The sequence below is a fragment of the Pogona vitticeps genome, chromosome 2 (genome assembly GCF_051106095.1).
Source record: "Pogona vitticeps strain Pit_001003342236 chromosome 2, PviZW2.1, whole genome shotgun sequence".
NCBI classification, from domain to species: domain Eukaryota; kingdom Metazoa; phylum Chordata; class Lepidosauria; order Squamata; family Agamidae; genus Pogona; species Pogona vitticeps.
In genome coordinates this window covers 79,401,878-79,420,448 of record NC_135784.1, presented here as the reverse complement: position 1 = coordinate 79,420,448, position 18,571 = coordinate 79,401,878, and the positions used below count along the sequence as shown (strand labels likewise).

At 43.1% G+C, this 18,571-nt stretch overlaps 1 protein-coding gene across 4 annotated transcripts in view; it reads right to left on the bottom strand.

Annotated features, from left to right (window-relative positions):
• The window catches only part of LOC110076425 (semaphorin-3D), a 78,657-nt gene that overhangs the window by 33,166 nt on the left and 26,920 nt on the right, over positions 1 to 18,571 (bottom strand). For 3 of the 4 annotated variants that reach the window (XM_072989798.2, XM_020788539.3, XM_072989799.2), the window contains 5 exons: positions 7,712 to 7,872; positions 6,168 to 6,230; positions 5,277 to 5,396; positions 4,396 to 4,498; positions 2,457 to 2,585 (listed from right to left, as the gene is read on the bottom strand). In XM_072989798.2, the coding sequence (XP_072845899.2) occupies positions 2,457 to 2,585; positions 4,396 to 4,498; positions 5,277 to 5,396; positions 6,168 to 6,230; positions 7,712 to 7,872 (576 nt within the window). Of the gene's footprint in view, positions 1 to 2,456; positions 2,586 to 4,395; positions 4,499 to 5,276; positions 5,397 to 6,167; positions 6,637 to 7,711; positions 7,873 to 18,571 lie in introns of those variants that run through there. The other variant, XM_072989800.2, reaches the window with a different exon arrangement.

Below are 18,571 nucleotides of genomic sequence, written 5' to 3'. Positions count from 1 at the left end.
GAGACAGTGGGAATTCAAACACCTGACTCCAGGTTCAGTTCCAACCCACTAAGTTACATCAGATACAGTGGCTTCTTTACCTTTTCTAAATTGGTATCAAGCATAAGGTTTTAATGTTACAAAGCCTCTGTACAATCTGTAAGAGAGTCTGGTCCATCAAACTTACTCCCTAATAAATGTGTTAATTTATACGATGGTTCAACACTCTCCTGTTTAGTATCCTTAGGTACAGAATAGCTATAGTTTTATTAATAAGAGAAAGTACATACAGTATTTCCAAAAATACTAAATAACTGGACGAGCATATCCATAACACAAGTCCAAAATCTGCCTGAACTGCTGAACACATCAGAAAAGCCCATATGGAACATAGTAGATACGGATTAAGTTATGAGGAGTCAAAAAGCCATTTAAAGAAATTACCATTAAAATGGAAATAATATTTTATTTTGATTCTTTCTGCAGTTGTTTTGAGTGCAACATGTCTTCTGCTTTAGCAGTTTATTAACTATTTTACATGAGCAGATCTAGACTGCTGGTATGGATTATAAGACCCTTAGCTCGAATGTACATTTGCCAATTTGTTTTAAAGTATTCATAAGAGCATTGCACTTGCTGTAGTTTCCACTACTAATACCGTGTTTTCCCGAAAATAATAATTTTTGCTCCAAAAAACACATTAGGGCTTATTTTCAGGGGATGTTTTATTTTACAGTCATGTCATCTTCCGGTTGCTGCAAAATGCTGCACAATGTTGGAGGGTGGGGTTTCACTTAACTAGGGCTTATTTTGGGGGTAGGGTTTATATTACGAGCCTCCTGAAATATCATATTAGGGCTTATTTTCAGGTTAGGTCTTATTTGTTTTGGTAGAAGAGTTGTGGTATGAAGACTTCCTTAGCAAATGCTGAATTCACTCCTGCTGGAACAGACGCCAGTGTTTTTGTGCGATCCTGGTGACTGGACCCTACTAGAGTGGTGCCTCACATAGCGATCGCTCCGTATAGCGACGAATCACTTTGAGTTGGACTTTTTGCCATCGCAAAAGCGATCGCTTTGCGATGGTTCCTATGGGGGAAAATCGCTTTTTGATGATCGCAGGGAAGTGATTATCGCAAAGCCCCCATTTTCGGCCAGCTGATCGGTGGTTTCAAAATGGCCGCCGGGTAAACAAAATGGCTGCCCGCTGTTTTCAGGCACGGATACCTCGCTTTAGAGGCACCGAAAATGGCGGCACTATGGAGGATCTTCGCTTAAAGGTGAGGTTTTAGCCCATAGGAACACATTAATCACGTTTTAATGCGTTTCTATGGGCTTTTTATTTTCGCTTAGTGATGTTATTGCTTAGCAGCAATTTTTTCTGCATGGATTAACATCGCTAAGCGAGGCACCACTGTATATCCCATTCACCTCCTTCCTCCTTGTGCCTTAGAAGCTCATCTTTTCCTCCTTAATATTCAATGTGATCCACATTATAGGAATGGAAAATCTGCAGCCTTGCAAATGTTGTTAGGTTGCCATAAAAACATAAGAAAAGCCCTACAGGATCAAAGGCCTACGGTCAATCTACCATATGCTGAATCAACCAGATGTCCCCAAAGCAGGGCAACAGCTGTCTTCTACTTATGTATATTGTAGCTACAATTTGTTACATCATATACTGTATTTCTGTTAGTACATTTGCTGAGACCAGTTTCAACACTCTTTAAATATTAGCAGGACTGTAGGTCGCCTGTGGATGATTGGGGGGGGGGCGAAGCACCAACCTGAAATTGCAGAATGAGGTCCTCCCTGTTACAAACAGCTATGATGTCACCTGTCCTTCAAGGTTTAGGCTGGAGTGTTAACATCCAATGGTGGTCGGAAGGTGGGACATCAGGGGGAGGAGCTGGGATATATAGTGGTGTGAATGTGTGTGAGGGGCAGATCAGGATCTGTGAGTGTTGAGATGAGATAGTGATCAGATTGTGTGGAGATATGAGTCTATGTGAGCTAGAGCCTTTCTTTATGTGATTACCTGATTTATTTGTTATACCAATCTTAATGTACCAATCAATAAACTTTAGTTATTTTGTTTGAAATCCATTCCGGCCTGAAGATACTTATTGCAGGGGATGGATGGTGGCAGACTACCAGAAGAGTAACAGTGGAGTGACGTAGCGACCTTCCTTGGTGAGGTAGAAGGAGGCCGTTACACTCCCCATCCTAGTTCTCAAGGTGCTCCTCAATGGAACAATAATTGTTTTCCCAGGTTGCACATCACACACACACACCCTAGCCTACATTTTTGAGTGGAGGTATCAGTAAAATCCAACAGGAAAGTAGCCTTTTTTTCCTTTGCAGCTAACTAGCTGGAAAGCTAACTACTGTACATGGCACAGCTAATTACATGGCAACTGCAGGTTCATCACTCAGTAGAAACTCTGTTCTGAGCAGCTCATCTCACCACCAATTTACCTTTCAACCAATAATCTTGGTTCTGTTCCGTCCGCATGTAATTCTGATCAGATCTGTCAATCTGTGTCCGGAAGAATGCAGCACTGCTACCCATGAAGTCAATGGAAGTGCCTGAATAAAACTCCCCATCTGTGAAATAAATGAATAAAATAAGAGAGAGATTAAAAATTGAGATAAAAAATTGTATGTTCAATTCACACTCACTCATGCTTAAAGTAAACTCATTGAAATAAACAGGACTCCAGTCATAACTATATTTCTTTACTGTATTGGTTTATGAGGAACTGGTCTAAAGATAATTAAGGGTTAGCTCACACTTTAGAGTTTCCTTCTCTTATAACATTATCTCTCCAGGCATGCTAATCTTTCAGTGCTGCCACTGCAAGAGACATGCAAAGGAGATATGCGATCTCCCATCTGACCATTACAAAACAAAAGCAGACTAATCTGCCAGATGTGAATTGAAGGAAACCTCATGTTAGACTAAATGTTCAGTCTTTTCCATTTAAGAGAGCTCTCCTTTTCATGATATGTTAACTGTATTGTCTAGTTTAGCCCTGAGTGTGGATCCAAATCCAATGTTTCAAGAAAATAGAGATTACTGCAGCAAAAACTGCAACTGAGTGGATGCACATGAGAGATAACAAACTGTAGGAGCAATTGTTGAAAGGGACTCTCTTAATATAAACCATGGGGGAATCCACATAACACTCTTTCCTGCACTGTCGTCCATTGTCAGGGTGGTGATGTAGGATTGTGCTTGATTGTGCTGGAAAGGGTAAAAGAATCACAGAACGATTTAATTGAAAGGGGCCTATAAGGCCATCAAGTCCAACCCCTTGCTTAGTGTAGGAACCCAAATCAAAGCAGATCTTATAGAGGGTTGTCCATTTTTCTCTTGAATGCTTCCAGTGTTGGAGCACTCCCCACCTCCTGAGATAATTGGTACCACTGCTGTACTGCTCAAACAGTTCAGATGTTTTTCTTGATACTAAGCTGATGTGGATGTGATTTATCTTAAAGCAACCCTTTCAACATACACAGGAATCGCTTTAGAAGAAGCAAAAAAAAAAAAAAAAAGGTCCTGCCTTGACACAGAGCAGGACTGGGATTGTTAGCAATCTCCTGCACATCATCAAGCCACTGGAAAATAGCCCACACCAGACCACAAGCAGCATTTAAGGAAGGTTGAAAAACAATGCATGTTCTTCTTTGACCACAGATTTCACCACATTGTCCCAGTATGTAAAAACGTCTCTTTCCAGATATTCACAGATGTTATGCTGGTAGAAACAGTACATTGCATAGATCAGTGGTTCTTAACCTTGGGTTACTCAGGTGTTTTTGAACTGCAACTCCCAGAAACCCCAGCCAGCACAGTTGGTGGTGAAGGCTTCTGGGAGTTGCAGTCCAAAAAAACCTGAGTAACCCAAGGTTAAGAACCACTGGTATAGATGATGAACTAGTTTGTAGACTGTCTTGTCTCTATAGTATTCAGGAGCATGGTAAAAGCTCAATCTGGTTTCTCCCACAGAATTTGTTCAGAAAATTTCCATCACTGTGTTGACTACGTTGGGGTGGACAGAATCCACAAGTACATCACATGTCATAAGCAGTAAACAAGTAAAGGTATCCAACTTAAAACATGCTTAACAACAGGAACAGCAAGAAATACCTCACTAGCTTAAAACAATTAAGCTTTTATCCATGAGAAATGGTTTGCATGCAAGGTATCCATTCCTTGAACCAAAAAACAAATCTCTGGGGTAGCCAAAAGTACCTTGTCCTGCAATTCAATGGCCACCTTTTTGCAACTGTTTCTAGTTGCTAGACCTAGTTAGGGTTCTAGTGGAAAAGCAAAGCACATCCAACAAATCTAAAGTCTGCCCATTTCTGATTTATATGGCTCTCAAAGTTTTCTCTTCATAGCCTGCTTTACCTATGAGCAGTCCTGTGAAACGCTCATGGGGGCTGTAGGGACACCTCCCTCTCCCGGATTCAATGGAATAGGTCATCAGCTGCATGGCTAACATCCCTGGTTCCTGCAAATAAAGCATACATTTCATCTCAAGCTGGACCCTCATGGTAAAAAGAAACATCAAAGTAAAATAAGAAACTATTTCACACTTCCAACCAACAAGCTCAGACATCTTAGCTCATCGCACTCTTGGAGACCTCCAGAACTAGAAAGCTGAAGATGCCAGTTCAGGATGCCATGCAAATTTTGACTACCACCTTGCCCTATTCTCTTCTTCTGCAGCCCTTCCAACTCTACATTTAAACCATTTATTACTGTTTAAATGTAGGTAGGTACTTCTTCCAAAGTCTGAAGCAGGGCCGTATCCACTGATAGGACTGTTGTTGCTACTACTGCTGTAATAGAGAGCACAAATGCCAGCAAGGGAGTTAGTGATACCAGAAGAGAGTAAGTGACCATGTCTCCTACATCCTTCACCCTCTGCTCTCACCAGGTATCTTTAGAGTACTCTGTAAAAGGACACATACACAAGACAACTTCTGAGTTGTCTGGCTGGAGTGATCTTCCCTCCATACTATGGAAAGGATCACCAGGCATTCCTGTACAGAATTCAACTGCAGAGATATGGATGACATTTTTCCTCTGGGTTTTAAGAAGGGCTCGTCTTTTTATTTGAAGTGAAAACACAACATGACCCTCATTCATATTCTCTTAAAAGCATACATAGAGGTGGAGGCTAGAGGTGGAAGGGGCAAAACCAGGACCCCACCTGGAATCCGGTGCCTGAAACCATTGCTTCTTGTTCCTACATGCTAAGGTCAGCCCCCACGGATGCAGCTCACCTCTGCTCCACTCTTGATTTGTATGAAGGCACACATAGGCTGATAGGAGCCAGTTCCACAGGCAAACACATGGCTGCTGTTGAAACGCTGGAGAAAGCGGATGAAATTGGCACATTCTGTCTGGTAAAGAGTCAAATACAGCATAGTTATTTGAACAGTTTTGGTTTGCCTGGAATTCTCACCCTGCAAGAAAATCTCTCACTATTAGACTATAACAAATATCTGCACCTAATGCAGTGCTGAGAAACATGCAGTTCTCAAAATATCATTAAACTGCAACTTCCATGATCCCTGGATTATGCTAGGGCTCATAGGAATTGCAGTTCAATAACTTCTGGAGAACCACCTATCCCTCCTTCCCATCAAATGTTATCTAACAATTTTGCTATGAACGACTGCAAAGTTCTCTTTCTCTATTTTAGTTGCCTCATCTCACTCAAAGCTATTCATCTAGTGAAACTATAGTGAAAGTGGTAAAGGGCACAACTAGAGGGGCATTTGTCTCACTGTTTCTGCTGGAGTTCTACACTGTTTATTTTGATGTGGGTTCCCCCCCCCCCTTTTACTAAACAACATAAATCCTTCAGTTGGGAAGGGTATTTTTTGGCATTATTTCCTTCAGGCTCATACCCCTAGGACTAATTTGTAAGGTATGGGAGGTGTGACAATCAGACACTTTCAGCATTAACAGCATTGCCTCTTTCATTGACGTACACAATACTGTATGTAGTTTGGCCTACACAGAACTTTGCTCCTCCTGTTCCACAAAAACAAATGTCTGCTTATATCCTCGTCCCACTCTTGACATTTGTGCAGAATCAAAATATCACACTTTCAATGAGGTGTGTTTGCGAGAGTAAACTGAGGGGGACAAAATTCAAACCTGCTTACTTCAGGATTCTTCCCAGCCAGCCTGCAATGTTCCATCTGCTCTCTCGGAGCTGGCCAAAAAATCTGGAAGAGAGAATACAGCCACAGACTCATCAGACTAATAAAAAGGAGCAGGGTCTTTAGCAGCTGCAAGCTGCCTTCTCTGCCCTGCCTTCTCTCTCTCTCTTCTCTCTGCCTTTGCTTCTCAATCCCCAGTGGATCTGATCTTCTCAGTTGCCTCTCCCCCATGCTCTAGGGAAGCCATCAACTTGAGTTTGATTGTTTCAAATGCCCAGCATGTTTATCCAATCCAGTGTCTGCTTCTTTCTTTCTTTCTTTCTTTCTTTCTTTCTTTCTTTCTTTCTTTCTTTCTTTCTTTCTTTCTTTCTTTCACACACATTTAATGCTGTTAAGATGGATTTTTGACAGACAAGGAGTGTTTCCTGTACATATATAGCACTGGCCAAGAAGTGTTGTGCACAGCCCTGTTCTGAAAAAAGGAAGGCGGGGTTTCACTTAACTGGATTTGGACAATATGGTCTTAGACAACCAGTGATTCTGGCAGTTGACATTTTAAAAAGTAACATTTCTAAGCTCTGATACTGTTCATTTAGCTAGAGCCTTAAAACTTTCTATCTATCCATCTGAAGTGCAGGAAATGGGTTGTAAGTCCATAAAAGCACAAGGGAATAAGTGTGTGTGTTTAGACAATAGTTCAAAAGCTTCCATTTAAAGCTATTTATGTCTGTAAGCTACCCTGCCTTAACATTTCTGAGTCTTTTGCATTAACCAGACAGTACAATAAAAAGCAGGCATATACAGCATTTTCTGATGAACACAGCAATGAGAGTCTCTTCAGGATGTGCGACTAGTTTTTCTTAACTGGCCCAGTTTGGAATGGTCTAAGGGTGTTGCATAGGGATAGTTGTCACTTAGACATGCTGTATATCTAATATTTACTCCTTACAGGGGTTTCCCACACATTTACAGCCTTCTAGTGCTAGTGCTGAGTTGTAAGTGGACATGTTTAGATATCCAAGGAAGCACTGAACACAATTAAGCTTGCACAGTTAACAATTCTAGTTTTCCAAGATTAATGACACATATTTTAACAGGTGTTTTAAGTAAATTTTATCAAACCAGTACATTAACCATTTAAAAATATTTTATCACCCAAACACATACACACATGTTATTCAACAGAGCCACACATTCATGCTGAAAAAAGAGCCAGACCAGAGCCTATTACTAGAGTATCATAGATAAAAGCAAAACAGAAATAAAAAGTTTTTAAAAAGTCAAAAACGTGGTGGCACCTTAAAGGCTAATGTTTACATTTTTTTAATGTGAGCTTTTGTGGACAAGTCTACTTGGTAGAGTTAAGATCTTATAGCATCTAGCCAGCCTTACTTCCATTCCTCTATACAAGCAGAGGATACCCCCCTTCCTCATGGTTCATAAATATCATGACACTGACTTTCTCTTAGCCTCTAATAATCAAACTCAAACCCTGTAACCTTCATGTAATATTTTAATCAAACAACCAACAGATCCAGTATTCCAACCTTCTGAGGCTCTCTGGTGGGGCTGTCAAGATGGAAAAGAAATATGTGATCCTTAGCACCTGCCATCAGCCATGCCCTCTTTTCATCCAAAAGAAGCGACTGTAATGCCAGATCATCCTCAGACTCCAACAACAGGAAGGAGCTGTTTGATCTCGACAGGTCTGGAAGAGAGAGCACAAAAACAGAAAAAGAAGATTTTTGGCCTTCTACAGAGGAAAAAAACCTGTGTTCATTTTCATGACCAGAAGGGTGATGCCTTGCCACTACCGTGTTTCCCAAAAAAGAAGACAGGGTTTTATATTAATTTTTGCTCCAAAAATGCATTAGGGCTTATTTTCAGGGGATGTTTTATTTTTTTCATGTACAACTATCTACATGTATTCAAATACCGTCATGCCATCTTCTTCTGGTTGCTGCACAATGGTGGAGGGCAGGGTTTCACTTAACTGGGGCTTATTTTGGGGGTAGGGCTTATATTATGGGCATCCTGAAAAATCATACTGTGATTGGGTTCTTTGTCACTGGTGGGCGGGCCCTTCCTTTCAATGGGAAAAACAGATGGAGATGATGCCAACGGTACAAATAACGGCTCTTTATTCTTTGTAACATCAGTAACTCCAACAGAGAAAGGATCTAAGGCATTCAACTCAGGCAACAACTTGTAACTCTTAATCTTATTAAAGTCTACTGCTCTTATGCCTTTCGTTATTTCTTCATCCCAAATGGACTTGCCCCTACTTGGTTCCGCACTGGATAGCTCAAGACCGCACATATCGTCCCACAGCAGGGATGCTTCACATAATCCCCCTCTAGATAGCGAAGGTAACTGCTGGTACCAGTAAGGGTCTCTTTCTTCCCCGAATCCTGGACAGGTGGCACCATTGCTGTGTTCCATCCTCCTTTCCCTCTTGCCTTATCTCTTTCAAGCAAATGTGGGGGATCAGGTAACAGTCCTCCTCCTGTTCTTAAATTAGGGAATTCCCTCACCAGCTCTGTTTGTACCTTTGTAACTCCACTCTGTCCGTCTGCGTGCTTGTTATCCTTTCCTCCTTCTCAACCCTTCTCCTTCCTCTCCTCCTCTTTTATCTCGTACCACCTCATTAAGTCCAACTCTGCCCACTTCTGCTTCTGTCTTCCCTCTGCTAGAAACACCTCTACTGCTTTGCTCCTCCCCATTTCTCCTTCGTCTATCTTAATCAGCTCTCCTCCAACGCAACTGTCTGTCACTTCTTGTTTGTTCTCTGTGGAGAACAGCACACTTGGTTGATCTCTCTCACATATACTAGGGCTTACAGTGGGGTCTCGACTTACGAACGACCCGACTTGCGAACAATTCGAGTTACGAACCTGCCCTATAGGTAAGGACTCGACATGCGAACTTCCCTCAAGTTATGAACAGGGAAAAAAGTCCCCCCTCCCTCCCCTTAGAGGCTTCTGGAGGGGGGGGAAAGGGTCAGAAACTTAAAAATAAATACTGTACTGTTAAATAAAGTCACTTACCAGGCCTTGGTAGCCCCCAAACCACAGGAAAAAGAGCAAGAAAGAGCTAAAAGCCGACACCCAGAAAGAGCCTGGCAGCCATTTTGTGGTTTTCCCCGCTCCTCTCCCCGCCTAACAGCTGATGGGCTGGCTCTGAGCAGGCTTCCGGAGGCTTGCTCAGCACCTAAAAAGCCTGCCTGAGTGCCTTTGTGCTGAAAAAATCAGCACAACATGCTTTAAAACATTATTTAAAATTGGCTTCGTTTTTTTAAAAAAAGAGTTCTAAAGTGCTGCCTTTAGTGTTCCCTGTCTTCCCTGAACCTAAGGGGAAAAAAGAAAGAAAATATCCCCCTCCAGTGGCAGAAGGCAGAATAGCAGCTTCCCATTAGTTTCTATGGACAGAAAAGAGCAGATACGGATTAAATGGTTTTCAATGCATTCCTATGGGAAATGCAGATTCGACTTAAGAACTTTTCGACTTGAGAACCACCTTCCAATACGGATTAAGTTCTTAAGTTGAGACCCCACTGTATTTTCAGGTTAGGTCTTATTTTGGGGGGAAACAGGGTAGGTCTCATTACCTAAAGAGCTGATTATTCTAAATGAAATTTTACTATAAACCATCAAAGGGGCATAGATGTTTGATTAAACGGAGGGATATATATTACCCCAAAATACTCAAATATTGGCTGAAATCCTGTTTTTGCAGCTATGCATAGAAGGCTGATGATATCATCAGACACGATTTTTTTTTAAAACAAAATTTTTTTTGAAAACAAAAAATAACTGAAGGACCCCATAGAATCCTCTTCATCTGGGGGAAACTGCTGGGTGGGGGCAGAATGGGGATAATGTTTAATTTCCAAAATTTGCTGCTACCTCAATGACTTTATTAGCAGTAGGGCTGGGTGTGTTTTTCTGGAAATTAAAGACTTCCCCACATCCCACTGCCCCAAACTATTCTATGGGCCCCTCAGAACATTTGGTGGTGAGAGGGTAGATATTTTTGATTTTTGAAAAATCACTGTGGCTGATGTCTTATGCGACATAACTAACAGAACAGGATTTCAGCCATGTGGAATTATTCCATTATTATAAGCTTTATTTTGAGACACAAACATAATCAATTACAAAAATATAAACAAAGGTGACAATATCTTAAAAATCAGTGTAATCTTTAATTCCTAACACCATCTTAACATTGCAGTCCATGTGACACAAATACCATCTTCAGTATCAACATCCAATTCAGTGGTCTCCAAATGTTCCTATGCCCTGGATCCATTCCAGTCAGGCTTCAGGCCGCGTCACGGTACAGAGACAGCATTGGTCACCCTGTATGATGATCTGCTGAGGGAGGCTGACAGGGGCAAAACATCTCTGTTGGTCCTCCTCGATATTTCGGCGGCCTTTGATACCGTCGACCACGGTATCCTCCTGGGGAGGCTCTCCGAGCTGGGAATCGGTGGCCTGGCGTTAGCCTGGCTCCGTTCCTTCTTGGAGGACCGTCCCCAGAGAGTTCAGCTTGGGGAGAGTATCTCGGCCCCGTGGAGCTCCAATTGCGGGGTTCCACAGGGGTCGATTATCTCCCCAATGCTATTTAACATCTACATGAGGCCGCTAGCTGGGGTCATCAGGGGGTGTGGAGCGTCGTGTCACCAGTATGCTGATGACACCCGGCTCTACATCTCCTTTTTACCAACTGCAGGTGATGCCGTCCTGTCCCTCCAGCACTGCCTGGGGACCGTACTGGAATGGATGCAGGAGAATAGCCTGAGGCTGAACCCGGACAAGACGGAAGTCCTGAGGGTGGGGCCCCCCGTGGTTGGTGACTTGGTCGGCTCTCTCTCGTTTGGGGGGGCGACCCTGGCTCCGGTGAGTGGGGTCCACAGTTTGGGCATACACCTGGACCCGACGCTTACCATGGAAACACAGGTGGCGTCGGTGGTCTGTTCCGCCTTTTTCCATCTTTGGCGGATCGCCAGGCTGCGGCCCTATCTCAACACGGGGGCGCTCACCACCTTAGTGCATGCGCTTGTAATCTCAAGATTAGATCACTGCAACGCGCTCTACGTGGGGCTACCTTTGAGGTTGATACAGAAACTTCAGATGGTGCAGAATGCAGCAGCCAGACTCCTCACTGGAGGGAGAAAATACCATCACATTTCTCCTATCCTGGCTAGACTGCATTGGCTGCCCATTCGTTTCCGTATCGACTTCAAAGTTTTAATGCTTACATATAAGGCCCTATACGGTTTGGGACCTCGATATTTGGCGGAACGCCTTCACCCACCAAGTTCTACCCGGATCATCCGTGCGAGCCAGGAGGTGAGGCTGAGGAGCCTGACGCCGAGGGAGGCCTGGAGGGAGAAGACATGAAACTGGGCCTTCTCGGCGGTAGCTCCTCGCCTTTGGAACAATCTCCCTCCTGAGATTCGCGCAGCCCCTACCCTGGGTACATTTAAAACTCAGCTAAAAACATGGGTCTATGTTAAGGCCTTCCCTCCTGCCAGCATTTAATTTAATTTAATTTATCTTTCTTTTTTATCTGTCTATTATTTATGATTTATGTTATGTTTGTTAATTGATATTTTTAATTTATGTTACTATAATTGTATTTATGTTGTTGTTAGCCGCTCAGAATGGTATAGATTTATCAGATGGGTGGGATATAAATCAAATAAATAAATAAAATAATAAATAAATACTAAAAGCCCTAAACGGTTTAGGGCCTCGATACTTGGCGGAACGCCTACTCCCACCAAGTTCTACCCGGGTCACACGGGCGAGCCAGGAGGTGAGGCTGAGGAGCCTAACGCCGAGGGAGGCCCGAAAAGAGAAAACAAGAAATAGGGCCTTCTCAGCGGTGGCTCCTCGCCTTTGGAATAACTTACCTCCTGGTATTCGCGGGGCTCCCTCGCTGGGCACCTTTAAGAACCTATTAAAGACTTGGATGTTTCGGCAGGCCTTCTCACCAGATAACTTTTGATTTTTTTCCTCTCCTTTATTGTTTCCCTACTTTTAATTGCTGTTGTAATTATGCTGTTTTATGTTATTGTTTTTTATCTCTGTTGTTGGCCGCCTAGAGTAGTCCACCGTGACTAGATAGGCGGGATATAAATTAAATAAATAAATAATAAATAAATAAATAATAAATAAAACTCTCAGAAATCCTGGCCAGCAGAGGTTGTGGTGAAAACTTTTGGGAGTTGCAGTCCAAGACTATCTGGAGACCAAAAATTGGGAACCACTGATCTAATTCAACAAATAGATCCCACATCAGAATTTTTATGTCCTTCCCTTCTGCCAAAATCTTTGGACTCTTTTGAGGTGTATTTTACTGGCATAATCCTTCACCTGTACTTTCCTTTTACTTATGTACAGTAGGTGTGTATCTTTTCTGGATTGTGACAATGGATCCTGCTGCTCTTGAAGTCATTACAGTGGTGCCTCGCGAGACAATGTTAATTTGTTCCGCAAAAATCGCTGTTAAGTGAAAACATCGCCTTGCGAAATGCGGTTCCCCACTGGAATGCATTGAAATCCGTTTAATGCATTCCAATGGGGAGAAATAGTTGTCGTTTTGCAAAAATCGCCCATAGGAAAACCGTTTTGTAAAACGTGGCTCAGCTGTCAAAATCGCTGTCTTTTGAAAAAAGTCCGAAAACACCTGTTTTGCGAGTCGCGGACCTAGCTGTCAAAATCGTCGTCTTGCAAAAAACAGTCCCGAGGAAAAAAAACCATCTTGTGAAGCACAGACCAAAACATCATCTAGCGAAAATCGCCCATAGGAAACACCGTTTTGCAAAGTGCTATAGCTATCGCAAAACTCATCGTCTAGCGAATTAACTGTTTTGCAAGGTAATCATCTAGCGGGGCACCACTGTATATGATACAGTTTACTTATGTAGGAACATTCGTGGTTGCCTTCTTCATAGCTGTTTCAGAGAATGGATATAAAGAACAGTGCAGGTATGGACCGAAGATGCTGCCTGGAACACAGCAGTGACCTTGACTGGAGACTGTATCAAGCTGTAAAATCTTTTAGTTTCAGTGTAGGGGGTCATGCTTCCTAGAGGTGGCATTAAGTCCTACCAGACAATCCTGAATATACTGACTGTGACTGACTTCAGATACTGAGCTGGGTTGCACCTGGTTAATACTTGGAGGGGAGACTACCAATAGAGTTATCAGTAGCATCACATTCCTTGAGATTTCAGATCCCAAACTCAAAAAGAGCCCCTTGCAGTGTTATCAATGAGTCCTTGGATGTCAGGATGGTAGATCAGGAAGGACTGGGAGTGGGCAAAACAGCATCTGGGCCAGGTGACTGTAGAAATGGGTACAAGGGCTCAGAACCTGTATGAAACTTTGCCCATCAGGTAATATCATGAGAGCCACAACTTCATTTAAAAACACCGTATTTGGTGAATGATTTTACTCACAGTAAAATGTACCCAGCAAATGCAACAGCTGTCACCATTCTTGCTCAAATTCACATCCCATGGAACTGTGTCTACAGCACACACCACTCATGGAGTTTTTCCGGGATCTACACAGTTGCAAGGATTTATAGAGAGCTCACTGTTGGCCACTGGGGGAGTTCCATTGGCTGCTTCTATCAGAGCATGTGCAACAAGGAGGCTCATGTGTCATGAGGCTGATGTCCCACTCTCTCTGCCTTGCTCCTAATGGCACAATGGCCCAGGGGCACACACCTACCAGCTATCTTCCCAGTCCCCTCTCCTTACTCCTAGCCTTTTAATGTGCCAGTGTTCAGGCATTCAGCTTGAAGCAGTGAGTCTTGGTGCCACTGGAAAATAGGAAGGGAAAGGTGCCCATAGTATAAAACTACCAAATGCAAACATTTCCTCCTCTAGCACTGGTCACTTTGAGATTTCTCTCCCTACCTGGAGAATTTCATAAGCAGAGCAACCCTCTGAAACTTCAGCTAACACTTGGACAGCTCACAACAGCTCACTAGGAATACTAGGGTTTTCTAGGTACAGTTAGGAAGGAATCCTGCACAAAGCCTATCTGCTCTTTGAGCAGACTCTCAGTCTTGTGAGGCAATCATGGAGCTCATTTCACTCCTGGACCACTCTTGGTGAGACAGCTTGTTTTATCAGTAATTCTGGAGATGCATCTTGCAGAAGAAGAAAGTTCTGTCATTTCAACCCCTTCTGCCCAGTTCAATGGACATTACACTGTAAACTAGGTCAATTGTGGAAAATCTAGTATTTGTCAAAAGCACACTGTAAAGCTCCTCAAGGCTATCAATCACAATCTCCACATTAAATTGGGGTCTGCTTTTTCTCTCCCTTTCCCAGAGTTTATTCACTGACTCTGTAGCATGTTTCTTAAAGAAATAGTGACATTAATGGTCAAAACAGGATATGCCATCTAAACAAAACCATCACTTTAAGTAGATGACACATATGAACTAGGGGCCTGCAAAGGGTGTTGGGGGGATGCTGTTATTGAGTCCCCCCTTTTCTTTTCAAAGGTCAAGTATAGGCCAAGCCCACCGAGAATGCCATTTTGGGTCAGGAGTCATGCCATATCCACTCCCCTTCCTTTCATCCTATGCAGCTACATTCTCTCGGGCTAAACTGTTCTAATTGAACTTAATGCCCTGAATGCTGAAACGTCCATTATCTTTCAGGCATGATCCATGGAAAGATGAGATTTGTCTGTCTGGTCACTAGATAATATCTGTTGGAAATTTTCTATCTTCCTGGATGAATTCTCAGCATGGTATGTCTCAGTACATAATATGTTCACTGCACTAGTAATGAGATCACCACATTTTGTATTTTGCTATTCACTTTCCCCAGTGAAGCAGAAACTGGGTACATAACTAGAGCATCCAATTTCACTAACTTTTTCCCTGATGTTAAGAGTGCATATTGATTCCCCATGTAGTGTAGTGGATAGAGTGATGGAATAGGACTCTGGAGAACAGGATTCAACCTCCCACTTGGTCATGGAAACTCACTGGGGGAGTGGTAAAACCACTCCTTAAATATCTCACTTACCTTGAAAGTCCTATTGGAGTCACTGTAAATAGATTCCAACTTGATGGCACAGAACATACACACAAAGGGCACATATTCCTTACTTCTGTGTTCCTTCCTTCTAGATTTATACTGGACTGGAGGTTTAATTTTGTTATAAAAACCTCATGGCCCAGTGGTTAAAGTGCTGGACTGCAGAGAAAATGCTGCTCATAGCCAGCATTCAATCCCAACGGTTTCAGGTAACTGGCTTAAGGTGGACTCAGCCATCCATTCTTCTGAGATTGGTAAACTGAGTACTCAGCTCATGGGGGGGGCAATGCATAGCTTGCATAATTAAATTGCTAACCACCCAGAGAATGCTTCAAGTACAATGGGGTGGTATGTAAGCAGCATGCTTTGCTTTACAGAATAATGCTGAGTTTGCACAACTGTTATTTTAAAGTGGACGTATTGTGCTCCCAAAGAATCTGAAAATGTGCGGAGAAATGATCTTGGGATGGGATCACAAAGTTGTTGGGCTTCATAAAATGAATCAGTAAAACACTGAGGTGAAAATGCATTGTGGTAGCATAAAGAGAGGAGATTGGAGGTTGGGGTGGTAAGTTTGTCCCTGATGCTGAGCGAGAAGGTGGGGAATCAGGGGGAGACGGACGGTGGTGGACGCCATCGACTGAAGCATGATGAACTAGGGTTATCTTGGCCACCAAGGGGCTATGAGGATGACATTTGAGCGATCCTGTCGCAGTTTGACAATGGTTTGTAAGAGAAGGGGAATTAGAGGGAAGAGGTAAAGGAGATATGAGGTCCATCTCACCATGAGAGCATCACCAAGAGAGTTTGGTCTTATGCCTGCCCTGGAAAAATATCGGGCACATTTGGTGTTGTGTGCTGCAGCAAAAAACATCTATATCAGAATTGTCCCATCTGTCAAAGAGCTGGAGGAATATGGAGTCATCGAGAGACCATTCGTGCATCTGAGAGTGAAGCCTGCTGAGAGTATCTGCTAGATGGTTGTGCTGAAATGTGGAAATGTGGACTGTTATGGGAAAAAACGGTGGTCTAGGCACCATTCCCGAAACTGAACAGCAAGGTACAGGAGAGGCAGTGAGTGTGTTCCGTCCTGTTTGTTGATATAGTAGAGCACTGTGGTATTGTCTGTAGTCACTTGTACTGCTGGTAATGAGGGGCTTGAAGGCGTGGAAAGCTTTGAAGATTGCAAGTAACTGGAGACTGTTGATATGAAAAGTCTTCTCATAAGGAGACCAAGTAGCATTAATGTGTAGGCCTCTGCAATGTGCACCCCAACCGATAGGACTCGCATCCATGGTAATTTGAGATGTCATTTGAAGGGGTGCAAAGGGTCTACCAAGGAAAAGACTGATCGGAGTACTCCACCATATCAATTGAGTTGCGAGTTCGGGAGTGACCTGTAGAACTTTGTTAGGTGAAAATATTGGACAAGGGAGTGTATCTTCATCGCTCGTTCTTGAGGCAAGAACACCTGTGCACTCAGAGAGTCTAGGATGGCACCTATATAAGTAACCTTTTGTGAGGGAGTTAGGTCAGACTTGTCCATGTTGATCTTGAGGCCCAGATCTGCTAAAAGAGAAAGAGAGAGAGCGATGTCACATAGAGCTTGAGAGTGTGATGGCGCTACTAGTAGCCAATCGTCGATGTACAGGAACACTGAGATTCCTAGAGTGCAGAGGTGGGCTGCCACGGGGGCCGTGCACTTTGTAAACACCTGTGGTGTGGTGGCGAGACTGAACGGGAAGGCTTTGAATTCGTAAGTGCCATGATCGAGGGAGAATCGAAGGAATTTGCGGTGGTGATATGGAAGTAAGCATCGCTCAGGTCCATGACAACAAACCAGTCATCTCTTTGAAGAAGAGGAAGAATACGTTCTAAAGTCACCATGCGAAAATGCCTCTGTAAGATAAAGTGGTTTAGGTCTCAGAGGTCGAGAATGGGTCGGAGACCTCCGTCTCTTTTGGGAACAAGGAAGTAACAGGAGAAGAACCCTGGATCGTCATCTTGTGGGATGACCACTGAAATGGCACCCTTTGATAGGAGCGGTCGAATCTCTTGTTCCAGGGCGTTTGATGGTCCAGTTCGAACTACCCCTGGTTGTGGGAGGGAAACAAACTCTATCACATAAACGGTGGCTATTACAGACAGGACCCACGAATCTGTGGTGATGAATGGCCAAGATGGAAAATGAGCTGCTAGGCGAGTGGTGGTGAATACTGGAAGATGGAGTGAGTGGATCTGGGCAATAGGGGCATCAAAGATTCTGTGTGATTTTTTTATCAGATTGTCTGAAGGATTGTCGAGGACATTGTTGCTGAGTGTGCTGTCGAGTTTGGAACATAGAATATGATTGAGATAGGTATCATTGTTTCTCTGGAAAAGATTTGTATTGATGAAAAGGATACACTGATATCTTTGGGGCCTGTAATACGGCTGAGTGTTGTACGAATGAGCTGTAGTTCTCATCTTTTGTAGGTTATCCAAAATTTCATGTTTTGAAGTTGGGTTGTTGGGATGTGACCACTATGGTACCCGCAGCTGAGGTGTGTGTGTCTATGTAGCAAGCAAGCAAGTGTAGAAATGCAAATTTAGAAAGCAAGCAAGTGTGCAGATTAAAGCTATTGAAGGGGTCCAGTTAATACATAGAAAATATATGCAGTGGTGCCTCACTTAGCGATGTTAATCCGTGCAGCAAAAATCGCTGCTAAGCGATAACATCGCTAAGCGATTTTAAAAGGCCCACAGAAACGCATTAAAACATGTTTAATGCATTCCTATGGGCTTCCAAACTAACCTTGATCCTCCATTGCGGCGGCCATTTTCAGTGCCTCTAAAGCGAGGCAAAACAGCGGGCGGCCATTTTTGTGATCGCAAAAACAGCATCGCTAAGCGAGGCACCAGACATCTTGCCTTCTGTAACAACTTTGCTGCAAAATTAGATTTTTGCTTACTAAGACAAGAATAGATAAAGAAGGGAAGCTGACTGCATTCCGTTGCTTGTAAGTAACTGGTCTAATGAAAAGTCTGTCCTTGGGAAGCGGGGCTGTTAGACATGGAGAAATGATTTACTTCTCAAAACTGGGTTCATGCAGGAATGTGTACCAATTATAGAAACCCCTGGCATTTCTCCACCTCCTCCCAATCCCCCTGGCCCCTCTTTCATGTTATGCCTTATAAAAATGTATACTTTTGTATCAGGGGTGCGCTTCTCCTCTGCATATTTTCTGCGTTTGAAGTTTGTGCCTATTTGCTTGCTTTCAGCTGAAAATAAACAAATTTCTATTGGATTTCTCTGTCGCTGGCTGATTGATTAACTTGTCAGAGACAGGCA